We start from the raw sequence: 19,440 nt of genomic DNA, 5'->3' as shown, positions 1-19,440 counted from the left end.
GAAGCTTACTTGGATTCTAACTTGCCAAGATCACAGTAAGTTAATGGGCTGCAACTCAAATCTAGGTCTGATTTCAAAGCCTTCAGGTGCTTAACCACTGTGCTATCCTTCCTAAGGAACAGCTAACCCAGTCTAGTCATGAACACTGCAGAAACAGACCCAACATTATAAAATAGCATTTAAAAGCTCTTAGAAACATACACAGAGTACTACAAGAACACTGAACTCCCAACCTAGATTTGGGTGGGAATGTGATCAAAAAATTATTAGAAAATTCCAAGGAACAAACAGAAATAGTTTGCGTAAGCAGCAAAATATGCTGAGATTTATTATAACAATGGCTTTCAAGCTTTCCTAAGTCCAATAGTAAGAGAAATATTTTGATTGTGACCAAGTCAACACAACACTCACATATATATGTGTATGTAAAAGCATATATAAGTTTTGCAAACAATTCTTAAATTTGTATGAATTGTGAAACAATTTAAATTCACTATGTTCAGTGCAGTTTGGTATTTTCTACTGTATTTTTTTAAGCAAGTCAGAACCACTAAATTGATTTCACAACCCACTAATGGGTAGCAAACCACAGCTTGAATGAGGACATCGACATCAAAAATGGCAAATTTTGCATTTTGCACCAACTCTGGTAAACTGTAATGACTATAAATCTGAATTCAAGAACAATATTGAACAGTGCTGGGATTAGAGATGCCAGTTATGGACAAATAGAGGTACGCATGCCATATACCTGTCATTCCTGATCAAGATAAAGATTCTAGTTGGAAATTAAATAGGCTTTATTTTTTTTACTTTTTTTAAAATTGAGGTTATAATAGTTTCTAACATTGTAAAATTTCAGTTGCACACTATTATTTGTCAGTCACTATATAAACATGCCCCTTCACCCCTTGTGCCCACCCTCAAACCCCCTTCCCCTCTGGTAACCACTAAACTGTTCTCTTTGTCCGTGTGTGAGTTTATCTTCCACATGAGTGAAATCATACGGTGTTTGTCGTTCTCTGTCTGGCTTATTTCACTTAACATCATACCCTCAAGGTCCATCCATGTTGTTGCAAATGGGACGATTTTGTCTTTTCTATGGCTGAATAGTATTCCATTGTGTATATACATACATATATATATATATATATATACACACACACACCCCACATTTTCTTTACCCACTCATCAGTTGATGGGCACTTGGGTTGCTTCCACTTCTTGGCTATAGTGAATAATGCTGCAATGAACATAGGGGTGCATAAGTCTCTTTGAATTGTTGATGTCAAGTTCTCTGGATAAATACTCATAGTGGGATAGCTGGGTCAGACAGTATTTTTTTTTAGAAATCTCCATATTGTTTTCCATAGTGGTTGCACCAGTTTGCATTCTCACCAGCAGTGTATGAGGGCTCCCTTTTCTCCACATCCTCTCCAACATTTGTTATTTTTTGTCTTGGTGATTACAATCATTCAGTGGGTATAAGGTGATATCTTAGCATAGTTTTGATTTGCATTTCCCTGATGATTAGTGATATTGAACATCATTGCATGTGCCTGGCCATCTGTATATCTTCTTTGGAAAAACGTCTGTTCACATCCTCTGCCCATTTTTTGATCGGGTTGTTTGTTTTGTTGTTGAGTTGTGTGGGTTCTTTATATATTTTGGAGATTAGCCCCTTGTCAGATATATGATTTGCAAATATTTTCTCCCAGTTGGTGGGTTGTCTTTTCATTTTGTTCCTGGTTTCATTTGCCTTGCAGAAGCGCTTTAGTCTGATGAAGTCCTACTTGTTTATTTTTTCTTTTGTTTCCCTTGTCTCAGCAGACACGGTATTTGAAAAGATCATTCTAAAAAGAGTGTATTGCCTATATTTTCTTCTAGGAGATTTATGGCTTCAGGTCTTACCTTCAAGTGTTTGATCCATTTTGAGTTAATGTTTGTGTATGGCAAAAGATAATTTTTTTGTCTACTTTCACTCTTTTGCATGTGGCTGTCCAGTCTTCACAACACCATTTATTCAAGAGAATTTCCTTTCCCCATTGTATGTTCTTAGCTCCTTTGCTGAAGATTAGCTGTCCACAGATGTGTGGTTTTATTTCTTGGCTTTCAATTCTGTTCCATTGTTCTGTGTGTCTGGTTTTGTACCATGCTGGGTTTTTTTGTTTTTTGTTTTTCTTTAAGATTCTATTTTTTTCCTTTTTCTCCCCAAAGACCTCCGGTACATAGTTGTATATTCTTCGTTGTGGATCCTTCTAGTTGTGGCATGTGGGACACTGCCTCAGCGTGGTTTGATGAGCAGTGCCATGTCCGCAACCAGGATTCGAACCAACGAAACACTGGGCCACCTGCAACTTAACCACTCGGCCACGGGGCCAGCCCCTGTACCATGCTGTTTTGATTACTATACTTTGTAGCATATTTTGAAGTCAGGGATTGTGATGCCTCCAGCTTTGTTCTTTTTTCTCAGGATTGCTTTAGCTATTCAGGGTCTTCTTTTGCCCCATATGAATTTTAGGACTCTTTGTTCTACTTCCATAAGAATGTCATTGGGATTCTGATTGGGATTGCACTAAATCTGTAGATTGCTTTAGGTAGTATGGACATTTTAACCATGTTTATTCTTCCAATCCATGTGCATGGAATATCTTCCCATTTCTTTATGTCATCATTGATTTCTTTCAATAATGTCTTACAGTTTTCATTGTATAGGTCTTTCATCTCCTTGGTTAAATTTATTCCTAGATATTTTATTCTTTTAGTTGCGACTGTAAATGGGATTGTATTCTTGAGTTCTCTGTTAGCTCATTAGTAGAGTATAGAAATGCAACTGATTTTTCTAAGTTGATTTTGTACACTGCAACTTTGCTGTAGTTGTTGATTATTTCTAATATTTTTCTGAGGTATTCTTTAGGGTTTTCTATATATAAAATCATGTTGTCTGCAAACAGTGAGAGTTTCACTTCTTTATTGCCTATTTGGACTTCTTTTTCTTGCCTAATTGCTCTGGCCAAAACCTCCAGTACTATGTCGAATAAGAGTGGTGAGAATGGGCACCCTTGTCTTTTTCCTGTTCTCAGAGGGATGGCTTTCAGTTTTTCACCATTGAGTATGTTGACTGTGGGTTTGTCATATGTGGCCTTTATTATGTTGAGGTACTTTCCTTCTATACCCATTTTATTGAGAATTTTTATCATAAATGGATGTTGGATCCTGTCAAATGCTTTCTCTGCACCTACTGAGATGATTTTGTAGTTTTTATTCCTCATTTTGTTAATGTGGTGTATCACATTAGTTGATTTGTGGATGTTGAATCATCCCTGTGTCCCTGGTATAAATCCCACTTGATCACTGTGTATGATCTTTTTAATGTATTGCTGTATTTGGTTTGCCAATATTTTGTTGAAGATTTTTGCATCTAAGTTCATCAGCGATACTGGCCTGTAATTTTCATTCTTTTTGTTGTCCTTATATGGTTTTGGGATGAGGGTGATGTTGGCCTTGGAGAATGTGTTAGGAAGTGTTCTGTCTTCCTCAATTTTTTGGAATACTTTGAGGATAGGTATTAAATCTTCTTTGAATGTCTGGTAGAATTCTCCAGAGAAGGCATCTGGTCCTGGAGTTTTTTTTTTGGGGGGGGGGGGGGATGGGGAGGTTGTTGATTACTGTTTCAATGTCTTTACTTGTGACTGGTCTATTCAGATTCTCTGTTTCTTCTTGGTTCAATTTTTGGAGATTGTATGAGTCTAAGAATTTATCCATTTCTTCTAGATTGTACAATTTGTTGGCATATAGTTTCTCGTAGTATTCTCTTATAATCCTTTGTATTTCTGTGGTATCTGTTGCAATTTCTCTCTTTCATTTCTAATTTTATTTATTTGAGCCTTCTGTATTTTTTCCTTAGTGAGTCTGGTTAAGAGTTTGTCAATTTTTTTAATCTTCTCAAAGAACCAGCTCTTTATTTCATCGATCCTTTCCACTGTTTTATTGTTTGTTTTAATTTCATTTATTTCTGCTCTAATTTTTATTTCCCTCCTTCTGCTGACTTTGGGCTTTGTTTATTCTTCTTTTTCTGATTCTGTTAGGTGTGGTTTAAGATTGCTTATTTGAGATTTTTCTTGTTTGTTAAGGTGGGCCTGTATTGCTATGAATTTCTCTATTAGGACTGCTTTTGCTGCATCCCATATGAGTTGGTATGGTGTGTTTTGATTCTCATTTGTCTCCAGATATTTTTTGATTTCTCCTTTAATTTCTTAAATGATCCACTGGTTGTTCAGCAGCATGTTGTTTAGTCTCCACATGTTTGTCACTTTCTTAGGTTTTTCTTGCTGTTGATTTCTAGTTTCACAGCATTATGGTTGGAAAAGGTGCTTGATATGATTTCAATCTTCTTAAATTTATTGAGGCTTACCTTGTTTCCCAACATATGGTCTATCCTTGAGAACGTTCCATGTGCACTTGAGAAGAATGTGTATTCTGCTGTTTTTTAATGGAGTGTTCTATATGTATCTATTAAGTCCATCTGGTCTAGTTTTTTGTTTAATTCCACTATTTCCTTGATGACTTTCTGTCTGGACGATCTACCCATTGATGTAATTGGGGTGTTTAGGTGCCCTACTCTTATTGTGTTGTTGTTAATATCTCCTTTTAGGTTTGTTAGCAGTTGCTTTATGTACTTTGGTGCTCCTGTGTTGGGTGCATATGCATTTTTAAGTGTATGTCTTCTTGGTGGAGTGTCCCTTTTATCATTATATACTGCCCCTATTTGTCTCTCATTACCTGTTTTGTCTTGAAGTCTACTTTGTCTGATATAAGCATGGCAACACCTGCTTTCTTCTGTTTGCCATTAGCTTGGAGTATCATCTTCCATCTCTTCATTCTGAGCCTGTGTTTGTCTTCAGAGCTGAGATATGTTTCCTGGAGGGAGCATAATGTTGGGTCTTGTTTTTTAATCCATCCCACCACTCTGGGTCTTTTGATTTGAGAATTCAATCCATTTAAATTTACAGTGATTACTGACATACGAGGGCTTAATGCTGCCATTTTATCATTCATTTTCTGGTTCTTCTGCATTTCCCTTGTTTCTTGTCCCATGTATTTCAGACTACTAATTCAGTTTGGTAGTTCTCTATGATGGTTTGCTTAGTTTTCTCTTTATCATTTGTGTCTCTGTTCTGATTATTTGTTTAGTGGTTACCATGAGATTTGTAAAAAAAAAATCTCATAGATGACATAGTCCATTTTCCAATAACCTATTTCCTTAGACTAAGCCAATTCCATCCCTTTCCTGTTACCCTTCTAAGTGATTATTGTCACAGCTTACTCCATCTTTTATTGTGAGTTTGTAGTTAAAATGATGAGATTACATTATTTGGATGTTCTCCCTCCCTTTATTTTTTATAGTTAATGATCTGATAGAGAGCTGCAATTTTCTGACATAGTCTAACTATTTATCTCCTTGCTCAAGGATTCATAAACTCTGTCCTTTTTTTTTTCAGGTAACGAGGGCCTTCTTAAGCATTTCTTGTAGAGGGTACTTGTGGCAATGAACTCTGTTAGCTTTTGTTTATCTGGGAAACTTTTTACTTCTCCATCATATCTGAGGGATATTTTTGCTGGATAGAGTATTCCTGACTGAAAGTTTTTGTCTTTCAGAATTTTGAGTCTATAATTCCATTCTCTCCTAGCCTGAAAGGTTTCTGCTGAGAAATATGCTGAAAGCCTGCTAGGAGATCCTTTGTAAGTTACTTTCTTCTGCCTTGCCCTTAATATTTTTTTCTTTGTCGTTCACTTTTGCCAGATTTACTACTATATGCCTTGGAGAAGGTCTTTTTACATCAATATAATTAGGAGATCTATTAGCTTGTTTCACTTGTATGTCCAGCTGCTTCCCCAGGTTTGGGAAGTTCTCAGCTATTAATTCTTTGAACAAGCTTTCTGCTACATTCTCTTTCTCTTTTCCCTCTAGAATATCTATAGTCCTTATATTGCATTTCCTAATTGAGTCAGTATTTCTCAGAGAATTTCTTCATTTCGTTTTAGTCTTAGTTCTCTCTCCTCCTCCATCTGAAACATTTCTATATTTCTGTCCTCCAGACTGCTGATTCTCTCCTCCATAATATCAGCTCTGTTGTTCAGTGAGCCCAGATTTTTCTTTCTCTCATCCATTATGTTTTTCAGCTCCAATATTTCTGATTGGTTTTTCTTTATAGTTTCAATCTCTTTTGTGAAGAAGTTCCTGATTTCATTGAACTGTCTATATTTTCTTGTAACTTTGAGTTTTTTTATGATAGCTATTTTGAATTCTCTATCATTTAGATTATAAATTCCTGTACCTTCAGGATTGATTTCTGGGTGCTTGTCATTTTCCTTCTGGTCTGGAGTATTAAAATATTTTTTCATACTGTTTGATGGCATTGATTTGTGCCTATGCACAGTGATAGTATTTGGTTGCAGCTTCACCTGCCACCACTGGGTAAGGGTCAAGAGCTGTGTATTCTGAGCCTGCCACAACCCTGGCTTGCTGGTTCACAGCCGCTGCTTTTCTATCGTATGCATGGGTGCTCTGGCTGACTGGCTGAGATGGAGCACTGGGCAGGGGGAGGGGCACTTTCTCTTGCCTGAGAAATCCCAGGTGCATTCTCACTCTGCCCTCACTATCTGCTCTCCTGGGGTGCTGGATTGATAAAGATACCCCAGCAATAGCTTAGCCATCTGTGTGTGGAGCTTTCTCATGGGCTGTGAGGGAACTTGGAGAGCGAAGTTGTTCCTGTGGAGTGCTGCCCTTCCCCCCCTCCTCTCACAGCCACACGTAGTCCCACACCCTGGGTTGCTGCTATTGGGGGAGGGAGAGGAGATCCTCTTACCACCTTCCACTTCCTCTGGGAGCTCCAGCACCTCCACATTCAGCTGTATGGCTGCATAGGGGTCTCAGACATTTTTTGTTTTGTGTGAATGTCCTCTGTTGGTATATGAATATCCTTTTTCTTGTATCTTAGGGGGGAGAGTCTAAGGGAAGAGCTCACACCCCCATGATGCTGACATCATTCTTCCCTAAATGCACTTTATTTTTACACAAATCAGTGCAAGTGTAATTTTTTTCAGAAAAATTTATTTGTAGCATCTTACATGCCTCTTGAAGATCATAATATCTGATTAACAATATGTTCTTATTTGAGATTTACAAGAGGAATTCATTTTTAGAACTTGAAGAAGTTTTAGGTAAATATTCAGTGGAAAATTATCTTTTTTCTTCTTTCCATGTCTTCTTCCTTTCTTCCTTTTCCCAGGAATAAACAGCTTGCATGAGTCCACTTCATGTTTCTTCTCACCCTCTTGGTTTGGTCTCTACTCAGCCCTATAGGCACTCTCAAAATTTCCCCTGAATATTTCTTAAGGAAGCAAGGTCTAACCTGGACAAAAAGAATGAGTTAGCAAAGCAGAGAGAGGAAGAAGCAGAGGTAAGAAAATGTACAGATGTCTAGAGGCTGGGGCTTGGTTCATTTGGAGAACATCTAGTTCAATACCACTGTTGCCCAGAGGACTAGAAAACTAGCAGGAAATAACCAGACTGGACAGGTGAGGAGGGATGTATCATGAGAGACCTTACTTTTTCTTGGCTCCAGGGATCTTAACAACTGGTTTGGCTCTAATCATGTACCAATTTGGGTATGTATATGCACATGCAAGGGAAGCTGTAATGGTGGGGGCCAGAGAGAGAAAAATCTCTCTTTCAAATTTCATTTGGTCTTTGTGCCAGCTCCTAAGATGGTCCCAAATGATCCTACCTCCTGGTATTCACCTTGTGTACTCCCTTCCTACACTGTACCCGGGTTAGTCTGTGTGAATAATATAATATGGCAAAAGTGATGATATGTCACTTTCAAGAAGAGGTTATACAAGACACCTAAGTTTCCATCTTGGAAGTTCTCTCTCTTTCTTAAATCACTCCCTCTGGGTTAATTCATATTATGAAATGCCCTATGGGGAGGCCTATGTGGCGAGGAACTGAAGCCTCCTGCCAACAGCCATGTGAGTGAGCTTGAAGAGGCTCCTCCAGCCTGAGAGAAGTCTTCAGAGACTGCAGCACCATCCAACACTTTGACTGTGATCACATTAGACACCTGACTCAGAACCACCCAGATAAGCTGTTTCTGGAGTCTTGATACTTAGACACTGTGAACTGTAGAAACTGTAAATGTTTGTTGTTTTAAGCTTGTGAGTTTTGAGGTAATTTGCTATGCAGCAATAGAAAACTAATATAGCCCTCCCTCCAATTATGTTGTGCTACTTTCACAGTTCAAAATCAGGCTACTTCAGTACTAGTTTTTAAAAATTCCCTCCAAGTGTGAAAATACGAGAAAATATTTGACCTGTAATTTTCTTTTGCATCTTCCCAAGCAAGTTGTTTAAATTCCTCATACATTTTTTTATTGAAGTGATCTCTGAGGAAAAAGGACCAGAAACGAAAGAGGGTATTCATTTCTTGGGACTGGCCAATTCCCAAGCGTTTTCTCTCTGGAAAAAGTTAGAATAATAAAATATTTTTATTATTAAAGATACTTATTAAATTTAAAACAGCAGATATTTTATATAATTTAAAATAAAGAAAGCTGAAACATATTAATCCTCAAAATGTATTTGGGTTTCTTCTAAATATAGGACAAATATTAATCCATTTTCTGACTCACTGCTCAAATTTAAGCATTTGTCAGTAGCAACAAGAATATACTAAACTTTATTTCCTAATGTGTCTAAGCTATAAAATACATGAATAAAGGATCTATATAAACACACTTACTTAAGGTAATTATAAAAGTATAACAAAGTAAAAATATATCTTGACCTGATAGTAAATGTCACAATTTGAACTTTTAGAATTATATTTTAATTTTAAATATAACTACATAAAGGACAAGCATCTTACCACTTAGGCACCTTCGACGATACTTGAGGTACACTTGTTGGGTAAAGCCATTTTCTTTCAAAAGTTCATGAGAAGGGTGCTGAAACTTTGGGAATGAATGAGGAGTACATCCATAACTTCCTACTAGTGGTGCACCTTCTGAAGGTGAAGCGTTTGAACTGCTGTTTGAGAAGGAGGAAAAAAGGCTTCAAACTGAAATATCAAAAACCAAGTGTTTAAAGCAACTTGCCCTATTTGTTCATTATTGCGAGTCTGAGTAGTGGAAAAGACATCAGTCCCTAAAACTCTTCTAAAGTAGTGACATACAGATCTACATATGAATTGCAATTGACGTTTAACACACAGGTAAATTCAGAAGCTGATAAAGAACATGGTCATAAGTTCTCAACTAAAGCAAAAAGTAGCAGCAGATAATCAAATAGCTGGCTTATTCCTCTTCTAGATCCAGAATTAATTTAGTTTATTTTTTTCTTACAGTACTGGAGAAATTTTCAATTTTCACGAGTAATTAGGTTAATGATGTAAATTGAGTAAGTGGAAGTGAGGAATAAAATCTGGCACAAAGGCAATAATTTCATTATCCCAAAGACATACCTGCAATTCTGTAAATCAATTCCACTTCTGAAATATCTCCTAAATCTGTCTCTTTCTTTTTTTTCTTTTTTGAGGAAGATTAGCCCTGAGCTAACATCTGCTGGCAATCTTCCTCTTTTTGCTGAGGAAGACTGGCTCTGAGCTCACATTATGTGGGATACCTACCACAGCATGGCTTGCCAAGTGGTGCCATGTCCGCACCTGGGATCCGAATCAGCAAACCCTCAGCCGCTGAAGTGGAATGTGTGCACTTAACCCCTGCGCCACCGGGCCGGCCTCTGTCTTTTCCTTATATCTGCACTCCACTATTTAAATTTAGGTTTTCATCCTCCTTGACTTGAACTAACTGGTCTCCTTGTTTGTCTAATCTCCCTCCTCTATCTTGCCACCAAAATGATCTTCCTAGAATATTGATCTAAATCAGTGGTTCTCAATGTGTGATCTGTAGATGCTTAGAGGGATTCCCAAGAACCTTTCAGAAAATCTGCAAGGTTAAAACTATTTTCATAATAATACTAAGATATTGTATGTCCTTTTTACTAGGTTCACATTTGCAGTGATAGGACTAAAGCAACGATGTATAAAAGTGCTGATGTAGGGGCTGGCCTGGTGGCGCAGCGGTTAAGTGCGCACATTCCGCTTGGGTGGCCCGGGGTTCCCTGGTTCGGATCCCGGGTGTGGACATGGCACCACTTGGCAAGCCATGCTGTGGTAGGCATCCCACATATAAAGTAGAGGAAGACGGGTCTGAATGTTAGCTCAGGGCCAGTCTTCCTCAGCAAAAAGAGGAGGATTGGCAGCAGTTAGCTCAGGGCTAATCTTCCTCAAAAAATAAAGAGAAAAGAAAAGGAAAAAGAAAGAAAGAAAAAGTGCTGATGCACATTGAGGCAGTGGCACCAAATTTTACCTAGTGCTTGTATTATTCACTGCAATGCACTTGCAATTTTTAAAAAATGCCAGTTTCAACTTAAGATGACTTTGATAAAGCAAAAAAAATTAACTTTATGAAATCTCAACCCTTGAGTACACATCTTATTGTGTGTGACAAAATGAGACAGAAACTTTAGTTTTGCAAAATGAAAAGTTCTGGATATGTTTCAGAACAATGTGAATAAAACTTAACACTACTGCACTGTACACTTAAAAAAGGTAAAGTTGGTAAATTTTATGTTGTTTTTTAATCACAATTAGAAAAAAACGAGATGGAAACATAAAGCACTTTTGCAGCATATCAAAGTAGGATGGCTGTTGCTTTGCACTGAATGTTTGTTGAATTCCCAACCCCCAGTGTGATGGTATTAGGAAGTAATTAAGTCATGAGGGCAGAGCTCTCACGAGTGGGATAAGTGCCCTTATAAGAAGAGATGTGAGAGAGCTTGCTTCTTATCTCTTTGCTCTCCACCATGTGACCATACAACAAGAAGAAGGCCATCTGCACACTAGGAGGTAGGCTCTCATCAGACACTGGATCTGTTGGCACCTTGATCTTGGAACTATGTGAAATAAATGTTTGTTGTTTAAGCTACCCAGTCTATGGCATATTTGCTATAGCAGCTTGAACTAAAAGAGTTGTCTTAAGTCAAAACACCTGTGCAAAGGGCCAGCCTGGTGCTTAGTGATTGGGTTCACATGCTCCACTTTGGTGGCCCAGCATTCATGGGTTAGGATCCCAGGTGTGGACCTATATACCGCTCATCAAGCCATGCTGTGGTGGTGGCCCACATACAAAATAGAGGAAGACTGGCATGAATGTTAGCTCAGCTACAATCTTCCTCAAGCAAAAAGGGGAAGATTGGCAACAGATGTTAGTTCAGGGCCAATCTTCCTCACACAAAAAAACAACCATCTGTGTGATAACGTGAGCTGAACTAGTTGATTTTTTTCATGGAATACCAATTTAATTAGAAGGACAACCAACAAATTATGGTTATTTAGATTTCATTCTGTGTCAGACACTTCCTTGAAAATGAACAAAATGAGTCTGTAACATCAAGGAAGAACTGAGAATTCTAATTCCCAAAATTAGAATTTTGGAAACCTTGTATTTGTCACAATAAGCCTGATAGTTCTCACTAATACCTAAAGACGAAATCAGTAGTGAGTTTTTTAGGAGTCTGTATGTGCGTGTCTGTGTGTGTGGTAAAAGATACATGACATTTATAATGTTAACCATTCTTAAGTGTACTAATCATCAGTATTAATTATTCACAATGTTATATAATCATCACCACTATCTATACCTAAAACTTCTTTATCATCCTCAACAACACTCAATCTATTAAACAATAACTAACCCTTTCCCCCTCCCTCAGCCCCCAATAACCTCTACTCAATTCTGTCTTTGAATTTGACTATTCTAGGTACGTCATATAAGTGGGATCATACTATATATATCCTTCTGAGTTTCCCATATTTCACTAGGCATGTTTTCAAAGTCTATCTATGTTGCAGCATTATTCAAAATTTTCTTCTTTTATATGGTTGAATAATATTCCATTATATGTATATACCATATTGTGTTTATCCAGTCATCTGTTGATGGACATGTGGGTTGTCTCTACCCTTGGGCTATTATGAATAATGCTGCTAAAAACATGGGCATAAAAATATGTTTAATTCCCCATCTTCAATTCTTTTGGACATACACCTAGGAGTGGAATAGCTGGGTCATATAATAATTCCCACTCCAATGTTTTAACATTTTGAGAAAATGCAAAACTGTTTTCCACAGTGGCTGTAGCATTTTATATTTCCACAAACAATGCACAAGAGTTCTAATTTCTCCACATCCTCCAATTTATTTGTTCTTTTTTATTATACACTTCTGTATTAGTCAGCTCAGGATGCCATAACAAGATATCACAGTCTCTGGGTGGCTTAAACAACAGAATTTATGTTCTCCCAGTTCTGGAGACTAGAAGTCCAAGACCAAAGTGCCAGCAGTGTTGGTTTCTGATGAGACCTCTCTTCCTGACTTACAGAGAGTCACCTCCTCAATGTGTTCTCACACAGCCTTTCCTCTGTGTATATGCAGAAAGAAAGAGATCTCTGGAGTCTCTTCCTCTTTTTATAAGGACACTAGTCCTATCGGATTAAGGCCCCATGCTTACTACTTCACTTCACTTTATCTTCTTAAAGGTGCTATTTCCTAATACAGTTACAGCGGGGGCTTAGAGCTTCAACATGTAATTTCTGGGAGACACAATTCAGCCCGTAATACCATCCTAGTAGGTGTGAAAAGTTATCTCATTGTGGTTTTTGATTTGCCTTTCTCTAATGAATAATGATGTAGAGCCTCTTTTCATGGGCTTATTGGCCATTTGTATATCTTCTCTGGAGAAATGTTTATTCAAATCCTTCACCATTTTTGAATCAGACCCTTTTGTTGTTGCTGAGTTGTTGGAGTTCTTTATATGTTCTGCATGTTAGTCTCTTAGATACATGATTTGCAAATATTTTCTACTATTTAGTAGGTTTTTTCACTCTGATCATATCCTTTGATACAGAAAAGTTCATAATCACGATGAAGGACAATTTATCTATTTTTTCTTTTGTCATCTGTGCTTTTGGTGTCATACTCAAGAAACCATTGTCAAATCAAGGGTCATGAAAAGTTTTCCCTATGTTTTCTTCTAGGCATTTTATAATTTTACTGCTTAAGTTTAGGTCTTTGATCCAGTTTGAGTTAATTTTTTCATACATGGTGTAAGGTATGGATCCATCCTTTTGCATGTTGGATATCCAGTTTTTCTAGCACTATCTGCTGAAAAGATAGTTCTCTCCTCCATTGAATAGTCTTGGCACCCTTGTTGAAAACAAATTGACCATATATGCAGGGGTTTATTTCTAGGCTCTCTATTCTTTTTCATTGGTCTATATATCTGTACTTATGCCAGGACCATACTGTTTTAATTACTGTAGCTTTTCAGTAACTTTCAAAGTCAGGAAGTGTTAGTCCTCCAATTTAATTTTTCCTTTTTAAGATCGTTTTGGCTTTCCAGGGCTCCTTATAATTCCATATGAATTTGAGGAAAAGCTTTTCCATTTCTGTGAAAAAGGAATTTTGGAATTTTGATAGGGATTGTGTTGAATCTATACATTGCTTTGGTGTCTTAACAATGGTAAGTCTTCCTGCCCCTAAACATGGAATGTCTTTGCATTTATTTAGGCCTGCTATAATTTTCTCAGCAATGTTTTGCAGTTTTCAGCATACAAGTCTTTTACCTCCTTGGTTAGATTTATTCCTAAGTATTTAATTCTTTTAGATGCTAATGTAAATGGCATTGCTTTCTTAATATCCTTTTCAAATTGTTCAGTGCTGGCATATAGAAACACAACTGATTTATCTGTTTCGTACCCTGCAACTTTGCCAAAATTGTTTTTTAGCTTTAGTATCTTTCTTGCTGATTTGAGGGGGTTTTCTATATATGGAATCATATTGTCTGTGACTAGAGATAGTATTAACTGTTCCTTTCCAATTTGATGTCTTCTCTTCCATTTTCTTCTCTACTAGCTCTGGCTAGAACTTCCAGTACAACAGTGAATAGCAACAGTGAAAGCAGGTATCCTTGTCTTGCTCCTGATCTTAGGGGGACAGCTTTCAGTCTTTCACCATTGAGTATGATGTTAGCTGTGGGTTTCTCATAAATACGTTTTCTCATGTTGAGAAATTTTCCCTCTAACTCTAGTTTTCTAATAGTCTTTAATCATGAAAAGATGTTAGATTTTGTCAAATGCTTTTTCAGTGTCAATTGGGATAATCACGTAGTTTTTTTCCTTAGTTCTATTAACATGATGTATTACATTGACTTTCTTATGTTGAACCACTCTTGCATTACTGGAATAAATCCTACTTGGTCATGGTGAACAATCCTCTTAATATGCTGTTGGATTTCATTTGCTAACATTTTGCTGAAGACATTTGCATCTATATTCATAAGGGTTACTGGTATGCAATTTTATTCTCTTGTGCTGCCTTTAACTGCTTTTGGTATCAGGGTAACAAAAGCTTCATAGGATCAGTGTTCCCTTCTCTTCAATTTTTTGGAAGAGTTTGAGAAGGATTAGTGTTAATTCTTCTTTAAATATTTGATAGCATTCACTGGTGAAGCCATTTGGTCCAGAAGTTTCTTTTTTGGGAGCATTTTGATTACTAATTTGATTTCTTTACTTCTTATAGGTGCGTTGAGATTTTCAATTTCCATGTGAATCAGTTTAGGTAATTTGTATGTTTAAAGGGATTTGTGCATTTCTTCCAGGTTATCTATTTGTTGATGTATATTGTTCATAGTAGTCTCTTTGAAACCTTTTTATCTCTGTAAGGTCAGTAGTAATGTCTCTATTTTCATTTCTGATTTTAGTTATTTGTATCTTCTCTTTTTTCTTTGGCAGTCTAGCTAAAGAAGGTTTGTCAGTTTTGTTTATCTTCTCAAAGGACCAACTTTTGGTTTTACTAATTTTCTCTTCTCTATATTGTTTATCTTTACTCTAATCTTTAATATTTCTTTCCTTCTGCTACCTTTTGGTTTAGTTTGCTCTTCTTTTTCAAGTTCCTTAAGGTGTAATGTTAGGCTACTGATTTGCGATCTCTCTTCTTTTTAAACATAGGCACTTACAGCTATAAATTTCCCTCTGCGCATTGCTTTCTCTGATTCCCATGTTTTGGTATGCTGTGTTTTCACTTCTAAATATTTTCTAATTCCCCTTGTGATTTCTTCTTTGACCCATGGGTTAAGAATGTTAATTTCACAGATTTGTGAATTTTCCAGTTTTATGTCTGTTATGGATTTCTAACTTCAGCACATTGTGGTCAAAGAAGATACGTTGTATGATATCTCTTTTTAAGTCTATTAAAATTTCTATTTTGGCCTAACATATGGTTTATTGTGGAGAATGTCCCATGCATACTTAAGAATGTGTATTCTGCTGCTGTTGATTGGAATATTTTAAATACGTCTGTTAGTCTAATTAATTTATCATGTCGTTCAAGTTCTCCCCTTTGTTACTCCTCTTACATAGGGTTGATCTATGCATTCTTGAAAGTAGGGTATTGAAATCTCCAACTATTCTTGTAGAACTGATTATTACTCCCATCAATTCTGTCAATTTTTGCTTCACATATCTTGTGGGGCTGTTACCAGTTACATAAATGTTTATAATTGTTATATCTTCTTCTATATTGAGCCTTCTATTGATATATAATGTCCTTATCTCTTGTAATCTTTTTGGATTTAAAGTGTATTGTACCTGATATTAAAATATCCACTCCAACTCTCTTTATGTTACATTTTATTCTTTTTCCATCCTTTCACTTCAATCTATTTGTGTCTTTGAATCTAACATGAGTCTCTTATAGATAGTATACAGTTGGAACATGTTTTTTTAATCACTTGTCCCAATCTCTGTCTTTTGACTGGAAAGTGTAATCTATTCATATTTAAAGTAATTACCGCTAAGGAGGAACTTACTTCTGCCATTTTGCTATTATTTTTCTATATTACCTTATAGATTTGCTGTCCCTCATTTCTCCTTTTGTGTTTTTGTTTCTGAGTAAAAATTCCTTTCTCATTTCCTTTTATATATATTCCATAGATATTTTCTTCGTGGCCATCACAGGGATTACCCTTAACAATAACTCTGCTGTTTTAGACCTCTATTCCTCCCTTTTTGTTACTGATGTCACAGATTAAATCTTTATACATTGTATACCCAACAACATAGATTAGTAATTTTTTAATGCATTTGTCTTTTAAATCACATAGCAAAAAATGGAGTTAGAAATTAAATTACAATACTAGCTTTTATAACTGTCCATGTATTTACTGTTTTGGAAGATCTTTTTTTTTAGTGGCTTCATATTACTGTCTAGTGTCATGTAGACAGTCTCTTTAGCATTTCTTCTTTTTTTTTTTGAGGAAGATTAGCCCTGAGCTAACATCTGCAGCCAATCCTCCTCTTCTTTTTTTTTTTTTTTTCTGAGGAAGACTGGCCCTGAGCTAACATCCATGCCCATCTTCCTCTACTTTATAAGTGGGACGCCTACCACAGCATGGCTTGACAGGCGGTGCCACATCTGCACCTGGGATCCAAACTGGTGAACCCTGGGCCACCGAACTGGAACATGTGAACTTAACTGCTGTGCCACCAGGCCAGCCCCCTCTTTAGCATTTCTTGCTGGGCAGGTCTAGTGGTAACAAACTCCCTCAGCTTTTTTTTTTAATAGACTTTACCTTTTAGGGCAAATTTAGGGTTGCAGCAAATTGACTGGAAGGTACAGAGAGTTCCTTTATACCTTCTGCACTCCCTGTTCCCCACACCACAGCCTCCCCCACTATCAATACCCAGCACATCTAGTGCCACAGTGGTACATGTGTTACAATTGATGAACCTATACTGATACATTACAATCACCCAAAGTCCACAGTTTACATTAGGGTTTACTCTTGGTATTTTACATTCTGTGGATTTGGACAAATATATAATGTCAAGTACCCATCATTATGGCATCATATGGAGTATTTTCACAGCCCTAAAAGCTCTCTGTGTTCCACCTATTCATCCCTCCCCCACTTCACCCAAACCCCTGGCGATCACTGATCTTTTTACTGTCTCCATAGTTTTTTTTCCCAGAATGTTGACTAGTTGGAATCATATAGCATGAAGCCTTTTCAGATCGGCTTCTTTCACTTAGTAATATGCATTTAAGATTCTTTCATGTCTTCTCATGGCTTGATAGCTCATTTCTTTTTAGCACTGAGTAATATTCCGCTGTTTAGATAAACCACAGTTTGTTTATCCATTCACCTACTGAAGGACTTCTGGTTGCTTCCAAGTTTTGGCAATTGTGAATAAAGCTGCCATAAACGTTCATGTGCAGGTTTTTGTGTGGACATAAGTTTTCACCTCCTTTGAGTAAGTTCCAAGGAGAGTGATTGTACGGTAAGAGTATGTTTAGTTTTGTAAGAAAGTGCCAAATTGTCTTCCAAAGTGGCTGTACCGTTTTGCATTCCCAGCACCAATGAATGAGAGTTTGTGTTGTTCCACATCCTCTCCAGCGTTTGGGTTTGTCAGTGTTTAGTATTTTGGCTGTTCTAATAGGTGTGTAGTACAATTGCATTGTTGTCTTACTTTATAATTCCCTAGTGAACATATGATGCGGACTATCTTTTCATGTGCTTATTTGCCATCTGTATATCTGCTTTGGTACAGTGTCTGTTGAGGTCTTTGGCCCATTTTTAATCAGGTTGTTTGTTTCCCTATTGTTAAATTTTAAGAGTTCTTTGTATATCTTAGATAACAGTCCTTTCTCGGCTTTGTCTTTTGCAAATATTTTCTGCCATTTTGTGGCTTGTCTTCTTATTTTCTTCACAGTGTTGTTTGCAGAACAAAAGTTTTTCATTTTAATGAGGTCCAGCTTATCAATTTCTTCTTTCATGGGTATTGCTTTTGGTGTCATATCTAAAAAGCCATCACCAACCCAAGATCATCTAGTATTCTCCTGTTATCTTCTAGCAGTTTTATTAGTTTTGTGTTTCACATTTAGGTGTGTGATCCTTTTTTTTAAAAAAAAATTAATGAATTTCAGGAGCAAAGGACCACTTTTTTCTTTCTTTCTTTCTTTTTTTTTGGTGAGGAGGATTGGTCCTGAGCTAACATCTGTTGCCAATCCTCCTCTTTTTGCTTAAGGAAGATTGTCACTGAGCTAACATCTGTGCCAATCTTCTAATTTGTATGTGGGACACTGCCTCAGCATGGCTTGATGAGCAGTGTGTAGGTCCATGTCCAGGGTCCAAACCTGAGAACCTCAGGTCGCTGAAGCAGTGTGTATGAACTTAACCACTATGCCACCCGGCCAGCTCTCTGTGATCTATTTTGAGTTAAGAAAGTAAGTGTCTAGAATCTTTTTGTGTGCATGCATGTGGATGTTCAGTTGTTGCAGTACCATTTGTTGAAAAGACTATCTTCACTCAATTGTATTGCCTTTGCTCCTTGGTCAAAGACCAGTTGATTATATTTATGTGGGTCTATTTCTTGGCGCTCTATTCTGTTTCACTGAACTATTTGCCAGTTTTTTGGTCAATCCCACACTGTCTTGATCACTGTAGCTGTGTAGTAAGTCTTGAAGACAGGTAGTATCAGTCTTCCAACTTTGTTTCTTCTCCTTCAGTATTATGTTTGCGATTCTGGGTCTTTCACCTCTTGATATAAACTTTAGAATCAGTTTGTTGATATCCAAAAAAATAACTTCCTGGATTTTTATTGGGATTGCACTGAATCTGTAGATCAAGTTGGGATGAACTGACATCTTGACAATATTGAATCTTTCTATCCATGAAAATGGAATATCACTCCATTAATTTAGTTCTTTGATTTCTTTCATCAGAGTTTTGTAGTTTTCCTCATATAGATCTTGTACATATTTTGTTAGATTCATACCTAAGTATTTCTTTTGGGGGGGGGTAATAATATAAATAGTATTTTGTTTTTAATTTCAAATTCCACTAGTTCATTGTTGGTATATAGGAAAGTGATTGACTTTTGTATATTAACCATGTATCCTGCAATCTTGCTATAATTGTTTATCAGTTCCAGAGCTTTTGTTGATTATTTCTGATTTTCTACATATACAATCATGTCACCTGTGAAGAAGACAGTCTCATTTCTTAATTCCAAAGCAGTATACCTTTTATTTCCTAGCCCTCAGCTTTTGTTTATCTCTGAACCTCTGCCTCATTTTTGAAGGACAGTTTTGACAGATATAGAAATTGTAGTCAACAGTTTTTTGTGTGTTTTTTTTCCCCCAGCACATTGAATCTATCAATTCACTGTCTCTGGCCTTCAAGGAATCTGCTGAGAAACTGGCTGTTACATTACTGAGGATTCCTTGTAGATAATAAGTCTCTTCTCTCTTGCTACTT

General features: G+C 36.8%; 1 protein-coding gene across 9 annotated transcripts in view; it reads right to left on the bottom strand.

Annotated features, from left to right (window-relative positions):
• The window catches only part of LARP1B (La ribonucleoprotein 1B), a 132,155-nt gene that overhangs the window by 5,765 nt on the left and 106,950 nt on the right, over window positions 1-19,440 (bottom strand). For 6 of the 9 annotated variants that reach the window (XM_046656671.1, XM_046656676.1, XM_046656667.1 and 3 more), the window contains 2 exons: window positions 8,930-9,090; window positions 8,376-8,520 (listed from right to left, as the gene is read on the bottom strand). The exons of 1 other annotated variant lie outside the window; for it this stretch is intronic. In XM_046656671.1, the coding sequence (XP_046512627.1) occupies window positions 8,376-8,520; window positions 8,930-9,090 (306 nt within the window). Of the gene's footprint in view, window positions 1-7,134; window positions 7,411-8,375; window positions 8,521-8,929; window positions 9,091-19,440 lie in introns of those variants that run through there. 2 more of the 9 variants (XM_046656672.1, XM_046656668.1) reach the window with 2 other exon arrangements.

The sequence above is a fragment of the Equus quagga genome, chromosome 3, assembly GCF_021613505.1.
Source record: "Equus quagga isolate Etosha38 chromosome 3, UCLA_HA_Equagga_1.0, whole genome shotgun sequence".
NCBI classification, from domain to species: Eukaryota; Metazoa; Chordata; class Mammalia; order Perissodactyla; family Equidae; genus Equus; species Equus quagga.
This window is presented reverse-complemented; position numbering and strand designations above follow the sequence as displayed.